Genomic DNA, 20,074 nt, shown 5'->3' on the forward strand with positions numbered 1-20,074 from the left:
AATGCACCTGCTCTGTGATAGTCTCAGGGTTTTGTTTAAAGCGCAGAGAGCATCATGAAGGCCAAGGAACATACCAGGCAGGTCAGAGATACTGTTGTGGTGAAGTTTAAAGCTGGATTTGGATACAAAAAGATTTCCCAAGATTTAAACATCCCAAGGAGTCCTGTGCAAGCAATCATATTGAAATGGAAGGAGTATCAGACCACTGCAAATCTACCAAGACCCCGCCGTCCCTCTAAACTTTCATCTCAAACCAGGAGAAGACTGATCAGAGATTCAGCCAAGAGGCCCATGATCACTCTGGATGAACTGCAGAGATCTACAGCTGAGGTGGGAGAGTCTGTCCATAGGACATCAATCAGTCGTACACTGCACAAATCTGGCCTTTATGGAAGAGTGGAAAGAAGAAAACCATTTCTCAAAGATATCCATAAAAAGTCTTGTTTACAGTTTGCCACAAGCCATCTGGAAGACACCAAACATATGGAAGAAGGTGCTCTGGTCAGATGAAACCAAAATCCAACTTTTTGGCCACAATGCAAAACGATATGTTTGGCGTAAAAGCAACACCTCGTCACCCTGAACACGCCATCCCCACTGTCACACATGGTGGTGGCAGCATCATGGTTTGGGCCTGCTTTTCTTCAGCAGGGACAGAGAAGATGGTTAAAATTGATGGGAAGATGGATGGAGCCAAATACAGGACCATTCTGGAAGAAAACCTGTTGGAGTCTGCGAAAGACCTGAGACTGGGATGGAGATTTATCTTCCAACAAGACAATGATCCAAAACATAAAGCAAAATCTACAATGGAATGGTTCCCAAATAAACGTATCCAGGTGTTAGAATGGCCAAGTCAAAGTCCAGACCTGAATCCAATCGAGAATCTGTGGAAAGAGATGAAAACTGCTGTTCACAAATGCTCTCCATCCAACCTCACTGAGCTCCAGCTGTTTTGCAAGGAAGAATGGGCAAGAATTTCAGTCTCCTAATGTGCAAAACTGATAGAGACATACCCCAAGTGACTTGCGTTTGTAAACACAGCAAAAGGTGGCACTACACTAAGTATTAACGCAAGGGGGCCAAATAATTTTGCATGCTCAATTTTTTTTTCAGTCTTTTATTTGTTAAAAAAGTTTAAAATATCCAATAAATTTCATTCCACTTCACAATTGTTTCCCACTTGTTGATTCTTCCTCAAAAATTTAAATTTTATATCTTTATCTTTGAAGCCTGAAATGTGGCAAAAGATTGAAAAGTTCAAGGGGGCCGAATACTTTCACAAGGCATTGTATGTTCACGGAGTAAAAATTTGCTATATGGCGCTCGCGGCTGACATGAACAGTCAGCCTCAGCTAACCATTACTACAAGATTACCACGAGATGCCCATGGTATCTTTTATAGTATAGCAATGCTGCGGCATTACACTGTGGCCTAATTTTGGTTATTGTATTATTTTTTCCTATTTCACTTTTTCTTTGTTGTCTTCCAAGTGGAACTAATTCGGGAAAAGTTTTCAGACTTGAATAACAAAATGAACGTACAAATTGTCAGAAAATTAGTGGATAATCTTTTTGAAAAGAACGTACTTTCACTGGAAGAGATGAATTCTGTGCTTGATGGAACAAACAGCCACAAAGTAGCGAGGACACTTGTCATAATGATTATGCAAAAAGGCAAAGAATCCTGCCACTATTTTCTCCAGCTTCTTCAAACTTATGATGAATTTCTTTTTCGGGATGTCTTTGGACCAAGTGAGTACTCCTGATGTTTAAAAAAGATATGGGTGCTGCATCACAAAAGTAAAATAGTGTGTGATGTTAAATTATACATGCTGTATAGCTGCAAAGCTGCAGGTTTGAAGGTAGTCTGGTAGGGCCCCTTCACTCGGCGTAAGTGCAATGCTCATTTAGACACGTATACACATGTCCGTGCGTGGCGCTTCAAAAGAGAGCCCATTGATTTCAATGGGAAGCTCGGGTATATGTCAATATATGCGCACTTCACATTGAAATCAATGGGCTCTGTTTTGAAGCACCGCGCTTGGACATGTGTATACGTGTCTAAATGAGCGGCACACTTACGCCATGTGAAGGGGCCCTTACAGTGTTTTGTAAAAGTATTCATACCCTTTGTACTTCACGTTTTGTCATCTTAAAACCACAAACTAAACAGGTAAAAATGTCCGCCAGTGGCCCAAAGGCATTTAATAATGTTCTCCAGTAGCTCCCAGACAACTAATAATGTCTCTAGACAACAAATAATGCCCCCCAATGGGCCCCAAGAAATTAATAATGCCCCCTAGTGGCCCCCAGGCAAGTAGTAAAGATCCTCAATGGCCAAGCTGACAACTCATAATATCCCCCAGTTCCCAGGCAGCTAATACTAATATCCAGTAGCCCCCAGAAAACTAAAAATGTCCCCCTGTGACCTTTAGTCAATTAATTATTTCCCCTAGTGGCCCCCAGGCATATAATAATGTCCCTCGTTGCCAACAGGCAGTTAATCATGTCCTCTAGTGGCCCCCACACAACAAATTATGTCCCCCAGTGGCCATAATAATGCTTAGTAATGCCTCCAGTGGACCCCAGATGAGTAATAATGCCCCTCAGTGGACCAAAACAACTAATAATGCCCCCCCAGTGGACCCCTAATATGTATCCCCCCTGGCCCAACACTATACTTGTGCTTCATAAATAAGAAACAAATAACACTTACCCATTCTCAGTCCCCAGAGGTCCTCCTGATGCGTCTCTGCAGATGGACGCAGCAGGACTTCAGCAGACATCACTAGCTGATGCCTGAGTGATAGAGCAGGAAGCTAAAGCTTCCTGCTGCGCCATTCCATTCACCCTAAGGATAGTTAAAAGGACATGTAGCCATTTCCCCACCAGTTGTGGCACCCCTGGGGGTCTCTATGAAATTGCTGTTTTAGAAGAAAGTGAACAATAAAAATATTAAGTTTGAAGAAGTTGTTTTTATTTAAAAAATATAAAAAGTCTGTTTTTTTTCTTTCCCATAAGTTTTCTCTGAGAGAAAAGGAACATTTGAACATCTAATGAAAGTTGAACAAACAGGTGAGAAATTCAGACTCTGGCCATGTTCATTATGTTATGCACCTAGATATTTGCTATGATACAATATATTGTTATTCACACAATAGATTTTAGTTTGTAGCTTTTCTAGTCTAGTGGTGGCATTTGTAAGATGGTGCAGCATTTGGATGAGTGTTTCAGGTGTTCCCACTGCATACTAAGCCATATGCTGTACATTGTATAGCGGCTGTACATGGTATTGCTACTCAGTCCTATTAAATTGAGTAGGTTCACATCTGTGTCGGAGCCTCTGTAGAAGACTCAGCCGCAGATTCCATCTAAAATTGGCAGAGAGAAAAGTCTTGCATGGAAGACCTGGCGGACCCCATTATAGTTGTTATGGGACTGCGGAAAACTGCTTTATTTGCAGATGGCTCTCCATCTTTTGTGAGTCCAAACGACAGAGAGACAAACTCTAGTGTGTGCCTAGCGCAAGCAGTACCTGCACAAGCACCACAGATGGTATAAGCAGCTGATTGTTATATAGTTCCATATAGAAGTAAGTACAACATAGGGCCAGAATGTCAGAACCATTACTGCTAGCTCACAGGTCATTCAGCAAATATAGAACATTTACAAAGCATTGTGTAACACGAATGCTAAATAGTATGACAACCAGTGGTGTAAAAAAGTGTCTTGTGGGCCCAGGTGCACACGACGGAAGGCACCGGAGAGGACGGTGAGAGCTGAGCAGTGCCGCACCTCTTATGAGGTGACCTGAAGCGACCGCTTCAGGCGGCGCTATGCAAGGGCCACGGGGAGGGCGACATTTTTGCTGACCACTGACCACTAGGGTCACTGTCACTGAGCGCGTTGCTGAGCGGCCGCCCCTCACGCTCAGGCAGAGAGCAGGTCTTCTCCCTGCCTGCTCTCTGCCTGCTAAAGACAATCGCTCCGCTCGGCCTCACCCCCTCCGCTCGGCCCCACCCCTCCGCTCGGCCCTGCCGGGGGGGGGGGGGGGGGGCTTTCTGATGTCCACTTCAGGCGGCAGAAAGCCATGGTTCACCCCTGGAGCTGAGCTATCTATTATTTTAAGTCATCTTCCCAGGCTAATATCTATTGAAAAGGGGCCCGGCGACAAGCCGGGGCCCTTTTCCTTTTACAATATGTATAGCGATCAGAGAAGCAGGCTTTCCCCAACCGCTGTAACAGTGGTACCGGGCCCCAGCCATCTCCAGTTGGCCGTGGGCCCTGTACCTTGCCAGGCGCGGTCACACTCCCTGTGACCACGATCGTTACACCCCTGATGACAACGGTTATTGCATTCATATGATGTACACATACAGACTTTTATCATCAATATAAATACCTTTAATCTATGTTTTCTCTTTTTCAGATGACATACTGGAAAAGGAGTTTGATAAATTGGAAAAAAATTTAAAACGCTACTATCAGTCCCCAGGCTTTCAAAACTTTTACCCATTGGGAGAAGTCACAGACATTGACATCATCTTTAATCTAGAAACCACTTTTACAGATCCTTTTATATGGGTGAAAGACATTTATAATCGCAGGAAGGAGAAAATGAAATTTGATGATATGTTATGTAAGCTCGAGAGTCCATGTATTATTGAAGGGGAAGCCGGCAAGGGTAAAAGTACAATGCTCAAAAGAATTGCTGTCCTGTGGGCATCGGAAAGGTGCCAACAACTCCTAGAGTATAAGCTTGTTTTTTTTGTCACTTTGCGTGGTACAAGTGAGGGTCTTTACGAAACCTTGAGCGACCAACTTTTTGCATTTACATACAACTGGAACAAAGTAACGTTTTTACAAAGAATCCAACAACTTGGAAAAAAAATATTGTTTTTACTGGATGGTTACGATGAATTCAATTCTGAGCGTTGCAGAGAAATAGACGATCTTATCAAGAAAAACTATATCTACAATAGCACAGTTATCGTAAGTACGAGGACAGAGTCATTGGGAGAAGTGAGACGATACGGCGCTCTCATTGTAGAGACAAGTGACTTCACCCTCGAGAGTGCCAAAACCTTGATCCAAAAAGTCTTAGATGATAAAGAAGCTAACGGTTTGTTGATTCAGTTGGATGCGTCTGATTTTATGAAAAACCTCATGAAAACGCCATTGTTCTTAGTCATCGCTTGCGCCCTTAGGATGGGGGAAAATAATTTTCAGATGAACACTCAGACTGCTTTGTTTTGTACATTATATGAGCTGATGATTGATAGAGGACACAATAAAATTAAAGATATCAAGGAAAATATCGTAGAAGATAATATCTACTTGTGCGGAGACTTGGCTCTTAATGGACTTTTTGACCACCAGTATGAATTCCAAAATGAGCACTTAACCAATATTAAGGAGGATATCTTACTTAAAATAGGACTACTCAATAAGTACACAGCCAATAAACGTAAACCTGGATATAGATTTTTTCATACGTCATTCCAAGAGTACATTGCTGGAAGAAGACTTTCACAATTATTATCATCAGACAAGACTGTCCATGTAGGAGAACGTTTCCTCAACAAGTTACAAACCATTTATGATGTTACCAACAGGTACAAAAACCTTCTATTATACACCTGTGGATCTTCCAAAACCGCCACTCAGCAAGTCATTTGTCACATAAGAAACTTGTGTAGAGATGAAATGAATGAAACCAGCTCTGACTTTGTTGAGTTTGGCATCAACCTTTTCTACGAAAGTGCAACCAAGAAGGAGATGAATGCAGAATTTGAATCCATCTTTTCTCATAAAACATTGCACATTAGCATGCACAATGTAGGATCTCATCACTTTGAGTTTTTTGAGCATCTACCAGGGTGCCTTAGTGCTCTGCAACTGGTCAAATTAGACCTCTTCAGTAAAAAAAGTAATGTCCTGGTAGAAGATGGAGACGTCAAAAGCCCTGGAGATATGAATGAACTGAAGCCACAGACCTATATTTCTAAAAAAATTGTCAGCTTATTTTATGATTGGACCCAAGCTCTGCAAACGTTAGAGGTTACAATAAAGAAATTCGATCATTTGAATAAATACGACGTGAAGTTTCTCGGAAAAATATGCTGTTGTGCTAACCATCTCAGGCTTAAGATCAGCTCTAGTGCCGGAATCACTGGGAATCTCACACGCGTGGTGGACAACTGCAAGAGAATGAAAGAGCTCATTATTAATAACACTCCGCTTAGCATTGAAGATGAAGCACAAATTGTAGAAATGACAAATATTAAAACATTAGGTATCTCCAACATGGATAATGAACATCAACAAGGTAAACATATACCCATTTTTATCAAGAAACCTACAATACAAGTGGTGATAACCCCTCCCCCCAAAAAAACCCCAAAACATTGTTATACATGGTATTATAGAAAAATGCTTCTTTCTCCAAATATCAGTCTCCACTAGAGATGAGCGAACACTAAAATGTCCGAGGTTCGAAATCTGATTCGAACAGCCGCACACTGTGCGACTGTTCGAACGGATTTCGAACCCTATTATAGTCTATGGGGGGAAATGCTCGTTTCAGGGGTACGCAAAATTCGATAAAATTATACTTACCAAGTCCACGAGTGACGGTCGGGCAGGATTCTCCTTGAAGTCTTCTCCTGGCGCAGCGCTCCTGCGGCGTCTTCCGGCTGGAATTCACTCTGCCTAGGCATCGGGGCCTAGGCAGAGCCGACTGCGCATGCGCGGTCGGCTCTGCCCGGCCCGACGCCTGAGCAGAGCCGACTGCGCATGCGAGGGCATTCCAGCCGGAAGACGCCGCGGGGACGCTGCACGGAGAAGACTTCTAAAGGTAAGAGAAGAACCAGCCTTGATTGGCAAAATGTATAGCATTCTGCCAATCAACGCTGGTTCTGCATTGAACCTTAAACTTCGAACAGCTAGTAGTGTTCGATCGAGTACGAGTATTTCGAATACCGTAGTATTCGATCGAACACCTACTCGATCGAACACTACTCGCTCATCTCTAGTCTCCACTCTTCTCCCTGGCTCCACTTCTACGGAGAGGGGAGAGGAGGGAACAGCTACATAGAAGAATTGCATAGAAACAAATAGGGACCCTGATGTTCCTTCTACTAAGTGTTCTGCCCCAGTGTTGGATTAAGAGCAACATTGTAAGTGAAGCAGAGTTAGGGGAGCAGAATCTCCTCAATGTCTAGTGTACGGGAGACATTGTGTCCAATGTGGCGTTAATTTCAGGGTGAAATGATAATTATAGATAAAAGTAGGATACAAGTATGCAAGTCATATAATGGCTAGAGAGCACCGCTAGTTTCATGGTGCTGTACCTCTGAGGGTTTACACAAAATACACAAATCGAATACAATACTAACAGTGACCAACTGCAACAGTGGCATAGAGGGTTCTGCCCGCAAGTGCTTACATTCTATGACATAAGTGGGCTACAGACAGTAGAGGAGGGGAAAAGCAGTTCAGAAGATGGTGACATGTGGTGGCAGTAGTTCCATTGAAGGTTGTAGACCTCCCTGAAGAGATAAATCTTCAAGATCTTCTTGAAGCTTTATAGATCTTCAAAAACAAAGCAATACATATTAGAACAATTTGTACATAAGCATAAAATGTATGACATCAAAGGGTTTATTGGGACTTTTTAATTAGGTCCCTGGTTTTTCTGACACCCAAGACCCTCCTGATCAGCTGAATGAAGTTCATTGGTCTCATGGTCTGATTGCAGTTCAGTCCCATTCTAGTGAATGGGCTGAGCTGTGATACCAAGCACAGCTATTACACAAATTCTATGGCAAGTACTGAAAAAACTGCAGTACTTAGCTGAACAATGCAGCTGATCGGCCGGGGGTCGGGTTGGCGGACCCTGCAGATCTTTCATTGGTAGCCTATCCTTTAACCAAATACAGTTAGCAGTATCTAACATATGACTTTTTGCTCTAGTAATCTTAGACGGGTTGCACAAACTTGTCGAAATCGAAACGTTAACTTTGCACAACATCAGCATGACTGAAAAAGATGGCGAAGTTTTGGGTAAGTTCTTACCATAAATTGTGAAACCGCATATAATTATTATCCTCATTATTGACTATGGTTTTGCAAATACTTGTACTCTCTGTGAAATTTCGAGTATCTTTCCTTAGAACTCTACAGTGCGTACACAAAAATTGATCATACCTTAGTACCTATCCTATATGAGACAAAATTTGGCAATAATTCAAGGGTCTATTTCTTTTCTTTCTGCTTTACTCTTCTTCTAAAAGCCAGACCTGAACATTAAGATTGATCTGGACTTTAAAATGAATGCTTATCCTTAGGATACACCATTAATATTACTGGCTTGCTCCTTGGTTCCCCTTTTGCTTCTTTTGTGGTGTTCCTGGCTGGATTTGTGACCCTTGGCTAGTTTCTCGGACATTGCTTTTGTCTCCTGTCTCTGCTTACTACGTGCTTTCCTGGTTTTTGACTCTGCTAATATGACTTCTCCGCTTTCACGCCTCTTTGTACGTTTTCTGGACTTTGTGTTGGTTTTGGCAGCGGTGCATTTATTATTAGTACATTTACCTGTTTGGTGACAATTCAGATCCCCAAATCCAGCAAAGTCCATCTCTCCCTGCGGTGAGCTCTGGTGAAGGCATCTCATGCAATCTAAAAATATGTAGACAACTATCATGGTTAACACTGTAAAAAGATGTCTGGTATATCATATTATATCATGATAGTAGGTTCCTACACAACAGATATTGTATTATTGTATTATGATTTTTCGATTCTCTGTACTATAAAATACTAATTATTAATCCATTTTCTATCCTAATTTGCAGCAAATGGGATTTCACATTTAAAGAAGCTTGAAGTCTTGAAGCTGTCAGATCTACCCAACATTGGGAGCTCCATGGATCATATAGTCCAATCTATTTCACACTGTGACAACATCAAAGAAATTCATCTTATTAACTGTTGTTTGACTTCACAAACCCTGATCAGTCTTTGTAAGTCCAATTGGTCTTTCTAATCCTTATAGGCACTATAGGTAGAACGCTGACAGTGTTTGCGTCTTGTGTCTTTATGGGTTGACAAAGGACACAACAATGAAGGTAGGAACTTTATATGGTCGCTGGTCCATAGACGAGTACTGGGGGGGGGGGTTGTTCCTCGCCACTCTCACAGTACAGAGTCATAGGCGCTACTGTGAGGAAGGGCGTTCCTGACTGACTGTCAGAAACGCCCTTCAGATGGTGATGACCGACACCGATAGCTCGTCACTGGGGGCACAGAGCGTGAAAGCCGATAGTGCGCTGAATTCAGAGCACTGTCGGCTTTCTAGCGGTATATAAAACCGCATGTGCCCCAGGTGGTGAAAGGTCCTCTTTAGGCCATTACATCTGATGCCATAACTGATGCAACAGTGTGAGGAGCACTAAGGAGCATTATACTGTAGGTAGGGACCCTAAGAAGCATTATATGCTAAATGGGGGCATTAAAGAGCCTTATACTGGGGGTGGGGGTACTAAGGAGCGTTGTGTTTTTCAGTCTGGCTAAGACACAGATCTAATGCCTCTTGTGCCAGAAGTGATTCCATCGAAAACAATTGGATCTGTCCTGGCATCAGTTTCCCTCTGGTTTATGTGAACCAGGCAAGAGGGAAACTGATAGTAAGTGTTAGGAGTATTTAGGTTCTTTAATTTCTATTTTTCTTACCTGGGGAGTTTTTGGCTGCGCACTGTCTGGGGTGGCATCCTGGCGCTGCGGGGTTGTCCTGTCGTGAGTATTGGTGCACACCTTCTGACTTGCACGTGCGCACTGATGGTAGGCAGCTTTATCTCCTGGTTGATTAGTCTGTCCTCCCATTTGCACCTGGGAGGAGTGGTCTCTACTCTGTATTTAAACCCATGCCTCCCATGGTTCTGTGCTGAGTGTCGCTTTTACAGAGCTAGGCCTTAGCAGGAGGAGTAGGTGGTGTTCTGGGATAGAGGAAGTTCCGTGGTTGATTTTTGGGAGGTTTGGGTGAACGAGTTGGTTTGTGTGTTTTCCCTTCTGTGTTCACCAATCCTCCCTCTGTGTATAATTGACTGTGTGAGTGAATTGCCTTATCCTTTGATTTCTACTCAGTTTCCCTGTGTTTGTTTCCTAGTGTATGGTTCCTTCCCATATTGGTTTGGGGGAATCCTTTCCCACATTTTTCCTGTGTGCTGCTTGTGTTGTTAGTCAGCGCACACCCTTGTCAGTCCCTGTCAGTAGCAGCTTCACTTGTTCGTTAGGGGTGACCCCCTTTAGTCTCCAGTCCCTAGAGGTCTTATAGGGCATTCCTTCTCCCACTTCCCTCTAGGCCTACGGTATCAGTGAGAGAGGAGCTGTCGGGGTCAGGCTTAGCCTGAGTACAGCCGACCCACACCCGTGAGGCAGGGACCGGGATAGCTAGTGGGAGTAGTGCAGGGCGAGATTCCCTACTGCTATCCCTTAGCCCCGTTGCAGCTACCTGGACTGACATAACAGTACACTCAGCCGGTAAAAAAAAAAAAAAAAAAAAAAGGTTCGTTTGCATTATGACGGACCTGAAACAGTTGTACCAGGCGGTGCAGCAGATTTCCACTGAGATGGAGGGGATCAAGCTACGAATGGATGCCATCCAAGCTTCTGGCGTATCTCAAGTACAGCAGTTGGCTCAACACACAGCCTCTCAGGTGGAGGGCATACAGAGGCAGGTGAGTAGCGCCCCTGTGGGTTGGCCTCTGGAGCCAAAAGTCAGCTTACCTGAACCCTTCCGAGGTAAGAGGTCAGATTTTTTCCGATTTCAAAAGGACTGTCTTTTGTATTTCCGGCTACGGCCGTTTTCCTCCGGTTCTGAGGTACAGAGAGTTGGGATTATTATTACTTTATTGAGAGATGATCCCCTCATCTGGGCACATTCGTTACCGACTCAGCTTGCTTACTAACTGTACAGGCGTTTTTCTCCACAATGGGGTTACTGTATGACGACCCAGACAGGGTACGCACGGCTGAGTATAACCTACGACGTGTGGTGCAAGGGGATCACGCTATAGAGAAATATTGCACAGAGTTTCGTAGGTGGGCAGCAGAAGTACATTGGAATGACCCCGCTCTACTTAGTCAGTTTGAGACAGGGCTCTCGGACCAGGTTAAAGACCATCTAGTTTCTCACCCTGTTCCGGGAGATCTAGATGAGGCCATGCAGCTGGCAATTGGACGGCGCCTCCGGGAGCGTGGAGACAAGAGTCCTGGGGGGCTTAGCCCTCCTCAATTCTCTGTTTTTAGAGAGGACCCGGGGGACCAACCCATGCAGATTGGGGCCACTGTGCGAAGTGCAAGACCCAAGAGTGAAGGGTCCCGCACAGTACGCTGTTTTGTGTGTGGAGGGATGGGACATGTAGCAAGGGTATGCCCCTCCAGAGAATGGTTCGCCAAGGAGAGTAATAACCCCAGGTCTATTGAGGGTAAAGGGAGAAAACCTACTAAGGAGGGAGGTGTGCATATTTCCTGTACTCAGACTGCCGGGTTGACCCTTGAAGGATGGGTAAATGGGCAGAAGTGCCGGATTTTGGTTGATTGTGGTTCGGCAGTCAACCTTATTGACTCAGAGTTTTGTGAGCAATTAAGGGTGAGTCCTTTGGTCTTGGAGTCTCAGATACCGGTGTGGGCTATTGATAAGACCCCTCTACAGCAAGCTGTCATCTCCAAACAGGTGGAGGGTTTGGAGTTTATTGTGGGTGGCCACAGGGAAGAGATTGACTTGTTCTTGTTGTCTAAGTTACCAGCACAAGTAGTTTTGGGGTGGCCCTGGCTGAAGCAGCATAACCCTATTATCAACTGGGAGACCGAGTCAGTAGTTTCTTGGGGGCAGGGGTGTAATGGTCGATGTCTGCCCATATCCGTTATGTCTTTGTCTATAGACAATTTGCCTCAAGAAATATGTGAGTTCAGGGAGGTCTTTGAGGAAAGGGCAGCCAAGACATTACCACCACATCGCACCTATGATTGCTCGATTAAATTTATACCTAATGCAGTGTTACCCAAGACAAGGTTGTACAATCTCACTATTCCGGAGAGGGAGGCGCTCAAAGAGTATATTGAGGGGAGTCTAGAGGTGGGGCATATTCGCCCATCTAAGTCCCCAGTAGCAGTGGGGTTTTTCTTTGTAAAGAAGAAAGATGGAGGGTTGCGCCCTTGTTTGGATTTTAGGGAGATTAACAAAATCACGGTGTGGAATCCCTATCCCATTCTGTTGATCTCGGATCTATTCAGCCAGATTACGGGAGCCCGCTGGTTTAGTAAAATAGATTTACGTGGGGCGTATAACTTGCTGAGAATCAAGAAGGGGGATGAGTGGAAAACAGCGTTTAACACACCCCTAGGACACTTTGAGAATCTTGTGATGCCTTTCGGTCTAACCAATGCGCCTGCGTTTTTTCAGAATTTTATTAATGATGTACTAAGTGCCGTCATAGGGAGGGGGGTTGTGGTCTATCTGGACGATATACTCATTTACACCCCGGATTTGGAGACTCATTGGGAGAGAGTGAGAGAGGTTTTAGATCTCCTGAGGGTTAACCAATTAAGTGCTAAGCTGGAGAAATGTGTGTTCGCGGTCAATAAATTATGTTTCCTTGGCTATATCCTATCGGACAAGGGGTTCGAGATGGACCCTGAGAAGGTCAGGGCAGTCTTGGAGTGGCCGCGACCCGAGAACCTAAAGGCGGTCCAACGGTTCTTGGGGTTCTCCAACTATTATCGCCAGTTTATCAAGGGATTTTCTGAGGTTGTGAAACCTATCTCGGACTTGACTAAGAAGGGGGCTGACTGTGCTAAGTGGTCGCCAGAGGCGCTAGCTGCGTTTGAAGAACTGAAGAAGCGATTCTCGTCCGCTCCCATTTTGAGACAGCCGGATGAGAGGTTGGCCTTCCGAGTGGAGGTGGATGCCTCCTCGGTGGGGGTGGGAGCAGTACTTTCTCAGGAGTTCGAGGAGGGTACGCATCCCTGTGCCTTCTTTTCTAAGAAATTCTCTGCCTCTGAACGGAATTATGACATCGGAGATAGGGAACTACTAGCAATAAAACTAGCGTTCGAACATTGGCGTCATTTCCTGGAGGGGGCCAGAAGGCCAGTCCAGGTATTTACTGACCACAAGAATTTGATTTATCTTGGGTCGGCAAAGAGATTAAATGCACGGCAGGCCAGATGGGCTCTATTTTTTGCACGGTTCCATTTTAACGTGACTTATGTGCCGGGTTCAAAGAATGTTAAGGCTGATGCTTTATCCCGGTATATGTCGACTGAGGGGGAACGAGAGGCGCCTGCCACTATTCTTGGGGATGGAGTGGTGGTAGCAGTATTGGGCGCGAAATTGGAGAAGGCCTTGATCGAAGCGCAACACGCTGCACCTTCCAAGATACCTAGAAACAAGCTTTTTGTCCCAACTACTCTCCGACAAAGTCTCCTGAGGGAGTGTCATGAGTCGGTTCTTGCTGGTCACCCGGGGGTTTCAGAGACCATGAGATTGGTGTCTAGGAATTTTTGGTGGCCAGGGTGGAGTAAGGAGGTCTTGCAGTTTGTTCAAAATTGTTCGGTCTGTGCAAGAGCCAAGGCGTCGCATACCCGTCCCCACGGTCTTCTACATCCATTGGAACCTCCTAAGGAACCTTGGACTCATCTGTCTATGGATTTCATCACGGGCCTTCCGGTGTCTAAGGGTTTCACGGTCATTTGGGTAGTCGTTGACCGCTTCACGAAAATGTGCCATTTGATCCCGTTTTCCAGGCTGCCATGTGCCAAGACACTATCTGAGGCGTTTATTAAAGAGATTGTAAGGTTGCATGGTCTTCCTGAGGAGATCGTTTCGGACAGGGGACCGCAATTTGTGGCTAAATTCTGGCGGGCTTTTTGCAGTAGGTTGGGAGTTACACTGTCGTTTTCCTCCGGGTTTCACCCAGAGTCTAACGGACAAACAGAGAGGAAGAATCAGGATGTGGAACAGTTTTTGAGGTGTTTTGTTCGAGAGAACCAGAATAATTGGGCTGCCTTTCTCCCCCTGGCAGAATTTTCCCTAAACAACCATGATTCCAATGCCACAGGTACCACACCTTTTTTTTGCTCCGGTGGTAGACATCCTGTTTTCGGAGTATTTTCTTCCATTTCTTCCCCAGTTCCGGAGGAGGAGCTATTTTCTAAAAAGCTGCAAGGGGTATGGTCCCGTATCCGAGAGAATCTGGTGCGGGCGTCGCACCAGGCTAAGGTCCAGGCGGATCGGAAGAGAGGAGAGTTGCAGTTCTTCCCTGGTGAGATGGTTTGGTTGTCCACCAAGAATATCAGGTTGAAGGTTCCTAGCAAGAAGCTGGGTCCCAGATTTGTGGGTCCTTTTAAGATCATCAAGATGGTAAATGAAGTGGCGGCGCAGCTGCAACTACCTAAAAGGTGGAAGATAAACCGGGTCTTCCATGTCTCCTTGTTAAAGAAGGCCAAGAAGGGAACGTCTCCAGTTAAGGTTCCACCAGTTTCTGAGTCCGGGGAGTATGAGATATCCCGAGTTCTGGATAGCAAATATGTTCGGGGGAAGCTATGGTATCTGGTGGCATGGAAGGGATACGGTCCTGAGGATAATTCTTGGGTCCTGGAGTCGGATGTGTCAGCTCCCAGACTCGTGGAGAAATTCCACAAGGAGTTCCCGAAGAAGGATGCTCCTAGAGAATCCGGAGTCTTCTCCTTGAGGGGAGGATCCTGTTAGGAGTATTTAGGTTCTTTAATTTCTATCTTTTTACCTGGGGAGTTTTTGGCTGCGCAGTGTCTGGGGTGGCATCCTGGCGCTGCGGGGTTGTCCTGTCGTGAGTATTGGTGCACACCTTCTGACTTGCACGTGCGCACTGATGGTAGGCAGCTTTATCTCCTGGTTGATTAGTCTGTCCTCCCATTTGCACCTGGGAGGAGTGGTCTCTACTCTGTATTTAAACCCATGCCTCCCATGGTTCTGTGCTGAGTGTCGCTTTTACAGAGCTAGGCCTTAGCAGGAGGAGTAGGTGGTGTTCTGGGATAGAGGAAGTTCCGTGGTTGATTTTTGGGAGGTTTGGGTGAACGAGTTGGTTTGTGTGTTTTCCCTTCTGTGTTCACCAATCCTCCCTCTGTGTATAATTGACTGTGTGAGTGAATTGCCTTATCCTTTGATTTCTACTCAGTTTCCCTGTGTTTGTTTCCTAGTGTATGGTTCCTTCCCATATTGGTTTGGGGGAATCCTTTCCCACATTTTTCCTGTGTGCTGCTTGTGTTGTTAGTCAGCGCACACCCTTGTCAGTCCCTGTCAGTAGCAGCTTCACTTGTTCGTTAGGGGTGACCCCCTTTAGTCTCCAGTCCCTAGAGGTCTTATAGGGCATTCCTTCTCCCACTTCCCTCTAGGCCTACGGTATCAGTGAGAGAGGAGCTGTCGGGGTCAGGCTTAGCCTGAGTACAGCCGACCCACACCCGTGAGGCAGGGACCGGGATAGCTAGTGGGAGTAGTGCAGGGCGAGATTCCCTACTGCTATCCCTTAGCCCCGTTGCAGCTACCTGGACTGACATAACAGTAAGGACAAATATATGCGAATGCATACTAAGGCTGCCTTCACACGGAGTAACGCCGGGCTTGTAAAAATCCTCATTCACAGCCGTACACGCGAGCGCTGCGGAAGGCTCCCGAACACTTCCCATTCACTTCAATAGATGCGCTCGTAAATCCGGCGTTATGAGCGCTCCCATTGAAGTGAATGGGAAGTGTTCAGGAGGCTTCTGCAGCGCTCGCATGTACCGCTGTGAATGAGGATTTTTACACGCCCGGCGTTACTTTGTGTGAAGGCAGCCTAAGAGTTAGAGTCAATTTTTTTCAAACTCTGTAAAATATTTAATTATTTATATTTGCAAAAATGTTCAACTTTTAATTGTCCAAAAATTTAAATATGGTTATGTTTAACGAAAAATCCCTTTAAACTAAATGTCCTTCCAATTGACAGGTTTTCTTACCAACCCATGGTAGAAGACACTATAATGTGATCATAGACTAAGCAGTAAATACAATGGGTTAAATAATTATAATATCAACATCTTTTTGCTATTTTGTCTACAGCAAACAGTTTAAAAAAGTTTAAGAACCTGGAAATACTTGACTTGTCTGATAATCTTTTGGAAGATGATGGGACTCTATCACTGGAAGCATTAGGCGAGTACCTATGTGTATTAAGGTTACACATACAGTAGTAACAAAGATCTAGAACTTGACAAATCTTTCTTGCAGGTCAAACCTTAACTCATCTGCCATCACTGACAACATTGTTACTACCTGGAGGAAGACATGTTAAATCCTGCCTGGTTACATTGCTGAATCACCTTAAAGGGCTTGCAAGACTGTCAAAACTTTCCTTTAGAAGATGGAACATGACAGATGACAATGTGATTAAGTTAGGTGAGTTTATCTGCAACATTATATTAGTAGATCTCTGCTTTCTGTCATTCTTTGTTTACTTGCAGTAGACACACAAGTGCATAAGTCATTACAAGACAGATGTCGAATTACTGTGCTGTGCTTGTAACAATCCACTGCAAATAAGCAAAGAATGACACCAAGCAGAGATCTAGAATGGCGAATTGATACAGAAAGTATACTGGAAATTATTACTGTGTAAATTGCTCCCTCTATATGTAGACTTCAATAGACATGTGTAATCTGAATCATGAGATATTAGGGAATTGCTAGATAACAATTCCCCAGTAGCTGCTGGAGAACCCTGGAGGAAGGGGCACAAGAGACAGTGAGCCCTAAACTGAAGTCCCTCACTGTCCCTTCCTCTTGCCACGTCCTATCCTACGTAATAGGCGGAAACCATGAAGACGGTCCCTTCCTATATATGTGAGACACAAAACGCAGACAAGACAAACAACAACAAAGGGAGGTCAGCTAGCCAGGGTTCGGCAACAGTCGAGCAATGCAGTGCCAAATCAAAGTCCAAAAGAATAGTCAATAGGAAAAGCCAAGGTCAGGATTAAGAATACAAGTAACAAAACAGCAAGAGAAAGCCAGCAAGCACGAGGCAATAACAGGCACCAGTGTGAATGTGAGCCAAGACTAAATAGGGGAGAATGAACCCGCCCTGGACCTGACAGGAAGACAGGCTGTCAATCACAGGGCAAAGCCAAATTAACTACTTCATGGACTGAGGCAGACAAGGTCAGAAGACGGGTGCAAATTCAATTACAGAACTAAAGCTGTGTTTACACAGTGCAACCAAAAAATCTAAGCAAACAACTAAACTGCACACGCCTCCTGCACCGCCGCATGCGAGCAGAGGGTGGCGCAGTGAGCTGAACAGGCAGAGATGTTACATGAGAGCTGCTATCTGCCTGAAGACAGATATGGCAGAATTTTCAGAGTGAATGTCAGTTTAGCAAAAGATAGGGGAAACAGGGAAACAGCCTGGTAAGAGCAGAAAGATGCATTTTTCTCTGATAGGATCTAATATAAATTGCTTGGAATCACATGCACTATATAAATTTGGTATCCTAAGACTAAGAATACAGGTGGCATGTCACTTTGGCTGCATAGTAAACGCTGTAAAAGCAAAGCCCGTAAGAAAGTCTCAGAAATGTAGCTTTTCTCCAATAACCACCCAATGGTACTATTACCAAACTCAATTTGTCCTGCAAACATTAAGCCCTCCTATGGCTCTGTGAATGGAAAAATAAAAAAGTTATGGGGGTTGAAAGGTGGGGAGTCAAAAATGCAAATCAAAAAATGCCTACAGAGGGAAGGGGTTAAACACAGAGTACAACATAATGCCGTTTAGTATCTTAGCACTTCTGCTTTGCTCTAAGTGTTCATTTGTATACTTCTATACATATCTATATAGCTATATGTACTGATACAGATATTTGGAACATGTTATCTTACCTTCCTTCTCTTCTTTGCAGCTGAGTATTTTCCAACCAGTTTTGGACAACTTTCCATTTTGGACCTATCCTATAACTGTGCCGATAATGATGGTTGGATCTTTCTTATTCAAGCCCTTCGAAACCTAAAGAACTTGACACATTTTGATCTTAGCACAGAAGAAATATTCATCCCCATTGGTGACGTTGTGCACAATTTGTGCCGCGCAGTGGAGTTCCTGCCATGCTTATGTTCAATGCAACTGGATAACTGGGAACTTGATAACATTGACATTGGCAAAATGAAGAACCAAAAACTGATTCACAGAGAAGGCAAAGCGCACGAACACTTTTTCCTAGTTGAAAAAAATTGAAACTAGTAAAATACGGTCGCCATGATGGTTCTGCAGCGTTACCCTGTCAGGACCAAGCCTATTATTGTGTTAGGCACCACTAAAGCTCCAATGACTCGCAGACTTGTTGGCATTCCTTGGGGTGCATAAAAGTTACCGTGAATTTTTTTAATAGTCAGAATACGTAAAAACCAAAATCAACATTTTTGGCGTTCTGCTCCCCCTTTCTGGCTACATACTGTGATAACTTTATCGAGCTTGTTTTTACAAGAATGATGATATCAATAATTATAACTTTTATGGAATTGTATTAAATACAATTTTTTTTAATAAAATGACGCTGATTTTCTAATTTGCGACTTTATTTACCTATCAGTATTTTTTATAGTCTCAGTAAGGGACTGAAACTACTATATTATATTGTATACAGTGGACAGGGAGCGTGTAAGGAGACCAAGACATGCTCAGGATTGTGGTCCAGTTTGACTTTGGGGCCACCACTAAGGGAGTTATCTTTGGTAAAGACACTTTTAACCCTTGAGCTCCAGATTTTCTCTTTATATAGAGATGTATCTATATATGCTGGCACAATGTATACTTAATAGAAATTGAGAATTTTTCCCCATTTATCCAGCAGAGCACTTGTAAGGTCATGACTGATGTTGGACGACAGGACCCTCAATCTCCTCTCTAGTGTAAGTTGAGGTTAAAATCAGGGCTCGTGTTGGCCTGTCAAGTTCTTTCACCAAACTCACCCAACCTTGCCTTTATTCCTTGCTTTGTGCATTATGGCACAATGGCCTTCCACAAAATGTTCCCACAAAGTTGGAAATATACAATTGTCCAGAACGTCTTGGTATGCTTGGGGTGTCTGGAGAAGCTGTTGCAGTGATGAGACATAGAGATCTGGTAACACACTCCCCGGGCAGCAGAGTGAGTTAATCCACAGCTATAGGCAGTTTAGGTAGAGAGAAATTGATGGTCCGGAAAAGGAGGTGTACACTGTAGGTCTGGAGAGGATAGGTATGGAAGCACGAGAGCTCAAAAGCAAAACTTATGACTGGGGACCTGGAGTGGTGCATATGGTCACCCAAGGAAGGCAATGTAATACAGAGAGAGTTTTGTGTTTCACCAAGGGCCGGGTGTGACATCATCCAGTGCTCTGAAGATTACATGTATGAGCACCCAGGTCATATACAGCAAATAGAGAGAGACAGTAAGCAAAAACTCATTAAAGGGGTATTCCCACGTCGCATACTCACCAGTCTTCACTGCTGTAAAATCTTCTTTCTTCCTTGTTTTTTGCATCATTTGGTGGGCGGAGTTTTACATGCAACCTGCCATTTAGCCCCACCCCCAAATTAGCATGTAGCTCCCATATTGGACTATGAAGTACAGGCAGCAGCAACTCCATTCTGTGTTACATACAGAGACTGCCTGTCTCTGCCATAATGAACACAATTGAATTAGCTAGCCTGATAACTGGGAGAACGGAAGAAATGAAAGCAGCTCCTCTCCCCTATCTGGGTGCAGGAAGCTAGGTCACGTGGTGCAGACACAGGAATAGCTAGAAACACAGGCTCGCTCCCTGCACTTAGCCCCTCCTCCCTCCCCCCTGAGAGCAGCAGATACATCACTTGACTTTTGAGCAGATAAGTCAGGGCTGTGTCAACAATGAATTGAATAAAGTAAGATAGTGGACAAACAAAGCAGTTTTGCTGAAGCAATGTATTTAGGAAAAGGCTTACATCTACATTAACAAGCAGTATAGATAGGATCCTTGTGAT

At 44.3% G+C, this 20,074-nt stretch overlaps 2 protein-coding genes across 2 annotated transcripts in view; one reads left to right on the top strand and one right to left on the bottom strand.

The window, feature by feature from the left end:
- APLF (aprataxin and PNKP like factor) overlaps positions 1–20,074 on the bottom strand; it is a 511,700-nt gene that overhangs the window by 158,700 nt on the left and 332,926 nt on the right. The gene's annotated exons all lie outside the window — the stretch shown is intronic.
- NLRC4 (NLR family CARD domain containing 4) lies at positions 4,476–18,323 on the top strand. Its single transcript, XM_075266540.1, has 6 exons — positions 4,476–6,331; positions 7,978–8,067; positions 8,859–9,026; positions 16,139–16,231; positions 16,307–16,474; positions 17,977–18,323. Exons 1-6 carry the CDS (start codon positions 4,621–4,623, stop codon positions 18,306–18,308), a joined length of 2,562 nt encoding a protein of 853 aa, XP_075122641.1. The 5' UTR covers positions 4,476–4,620; the 3' UTR covers positions 18,309–18,323.

This window comes from Leptodactylus fuscus, chromosome 3, assembly GCF_031893055.1.
Source record: "Leptodactylus fuscus isolate aLepFus1 chromosome 3, aLepFus1.hap2, whole genome shotgun sequence".
Classification (NCBI taxonomy): domain Eukaryota; kingdom Metazoa; phylum Chordata; class Amphibia; order Anura; family Leptodactylidae; genus Leptodactylus; species Leptodactylus fuscus.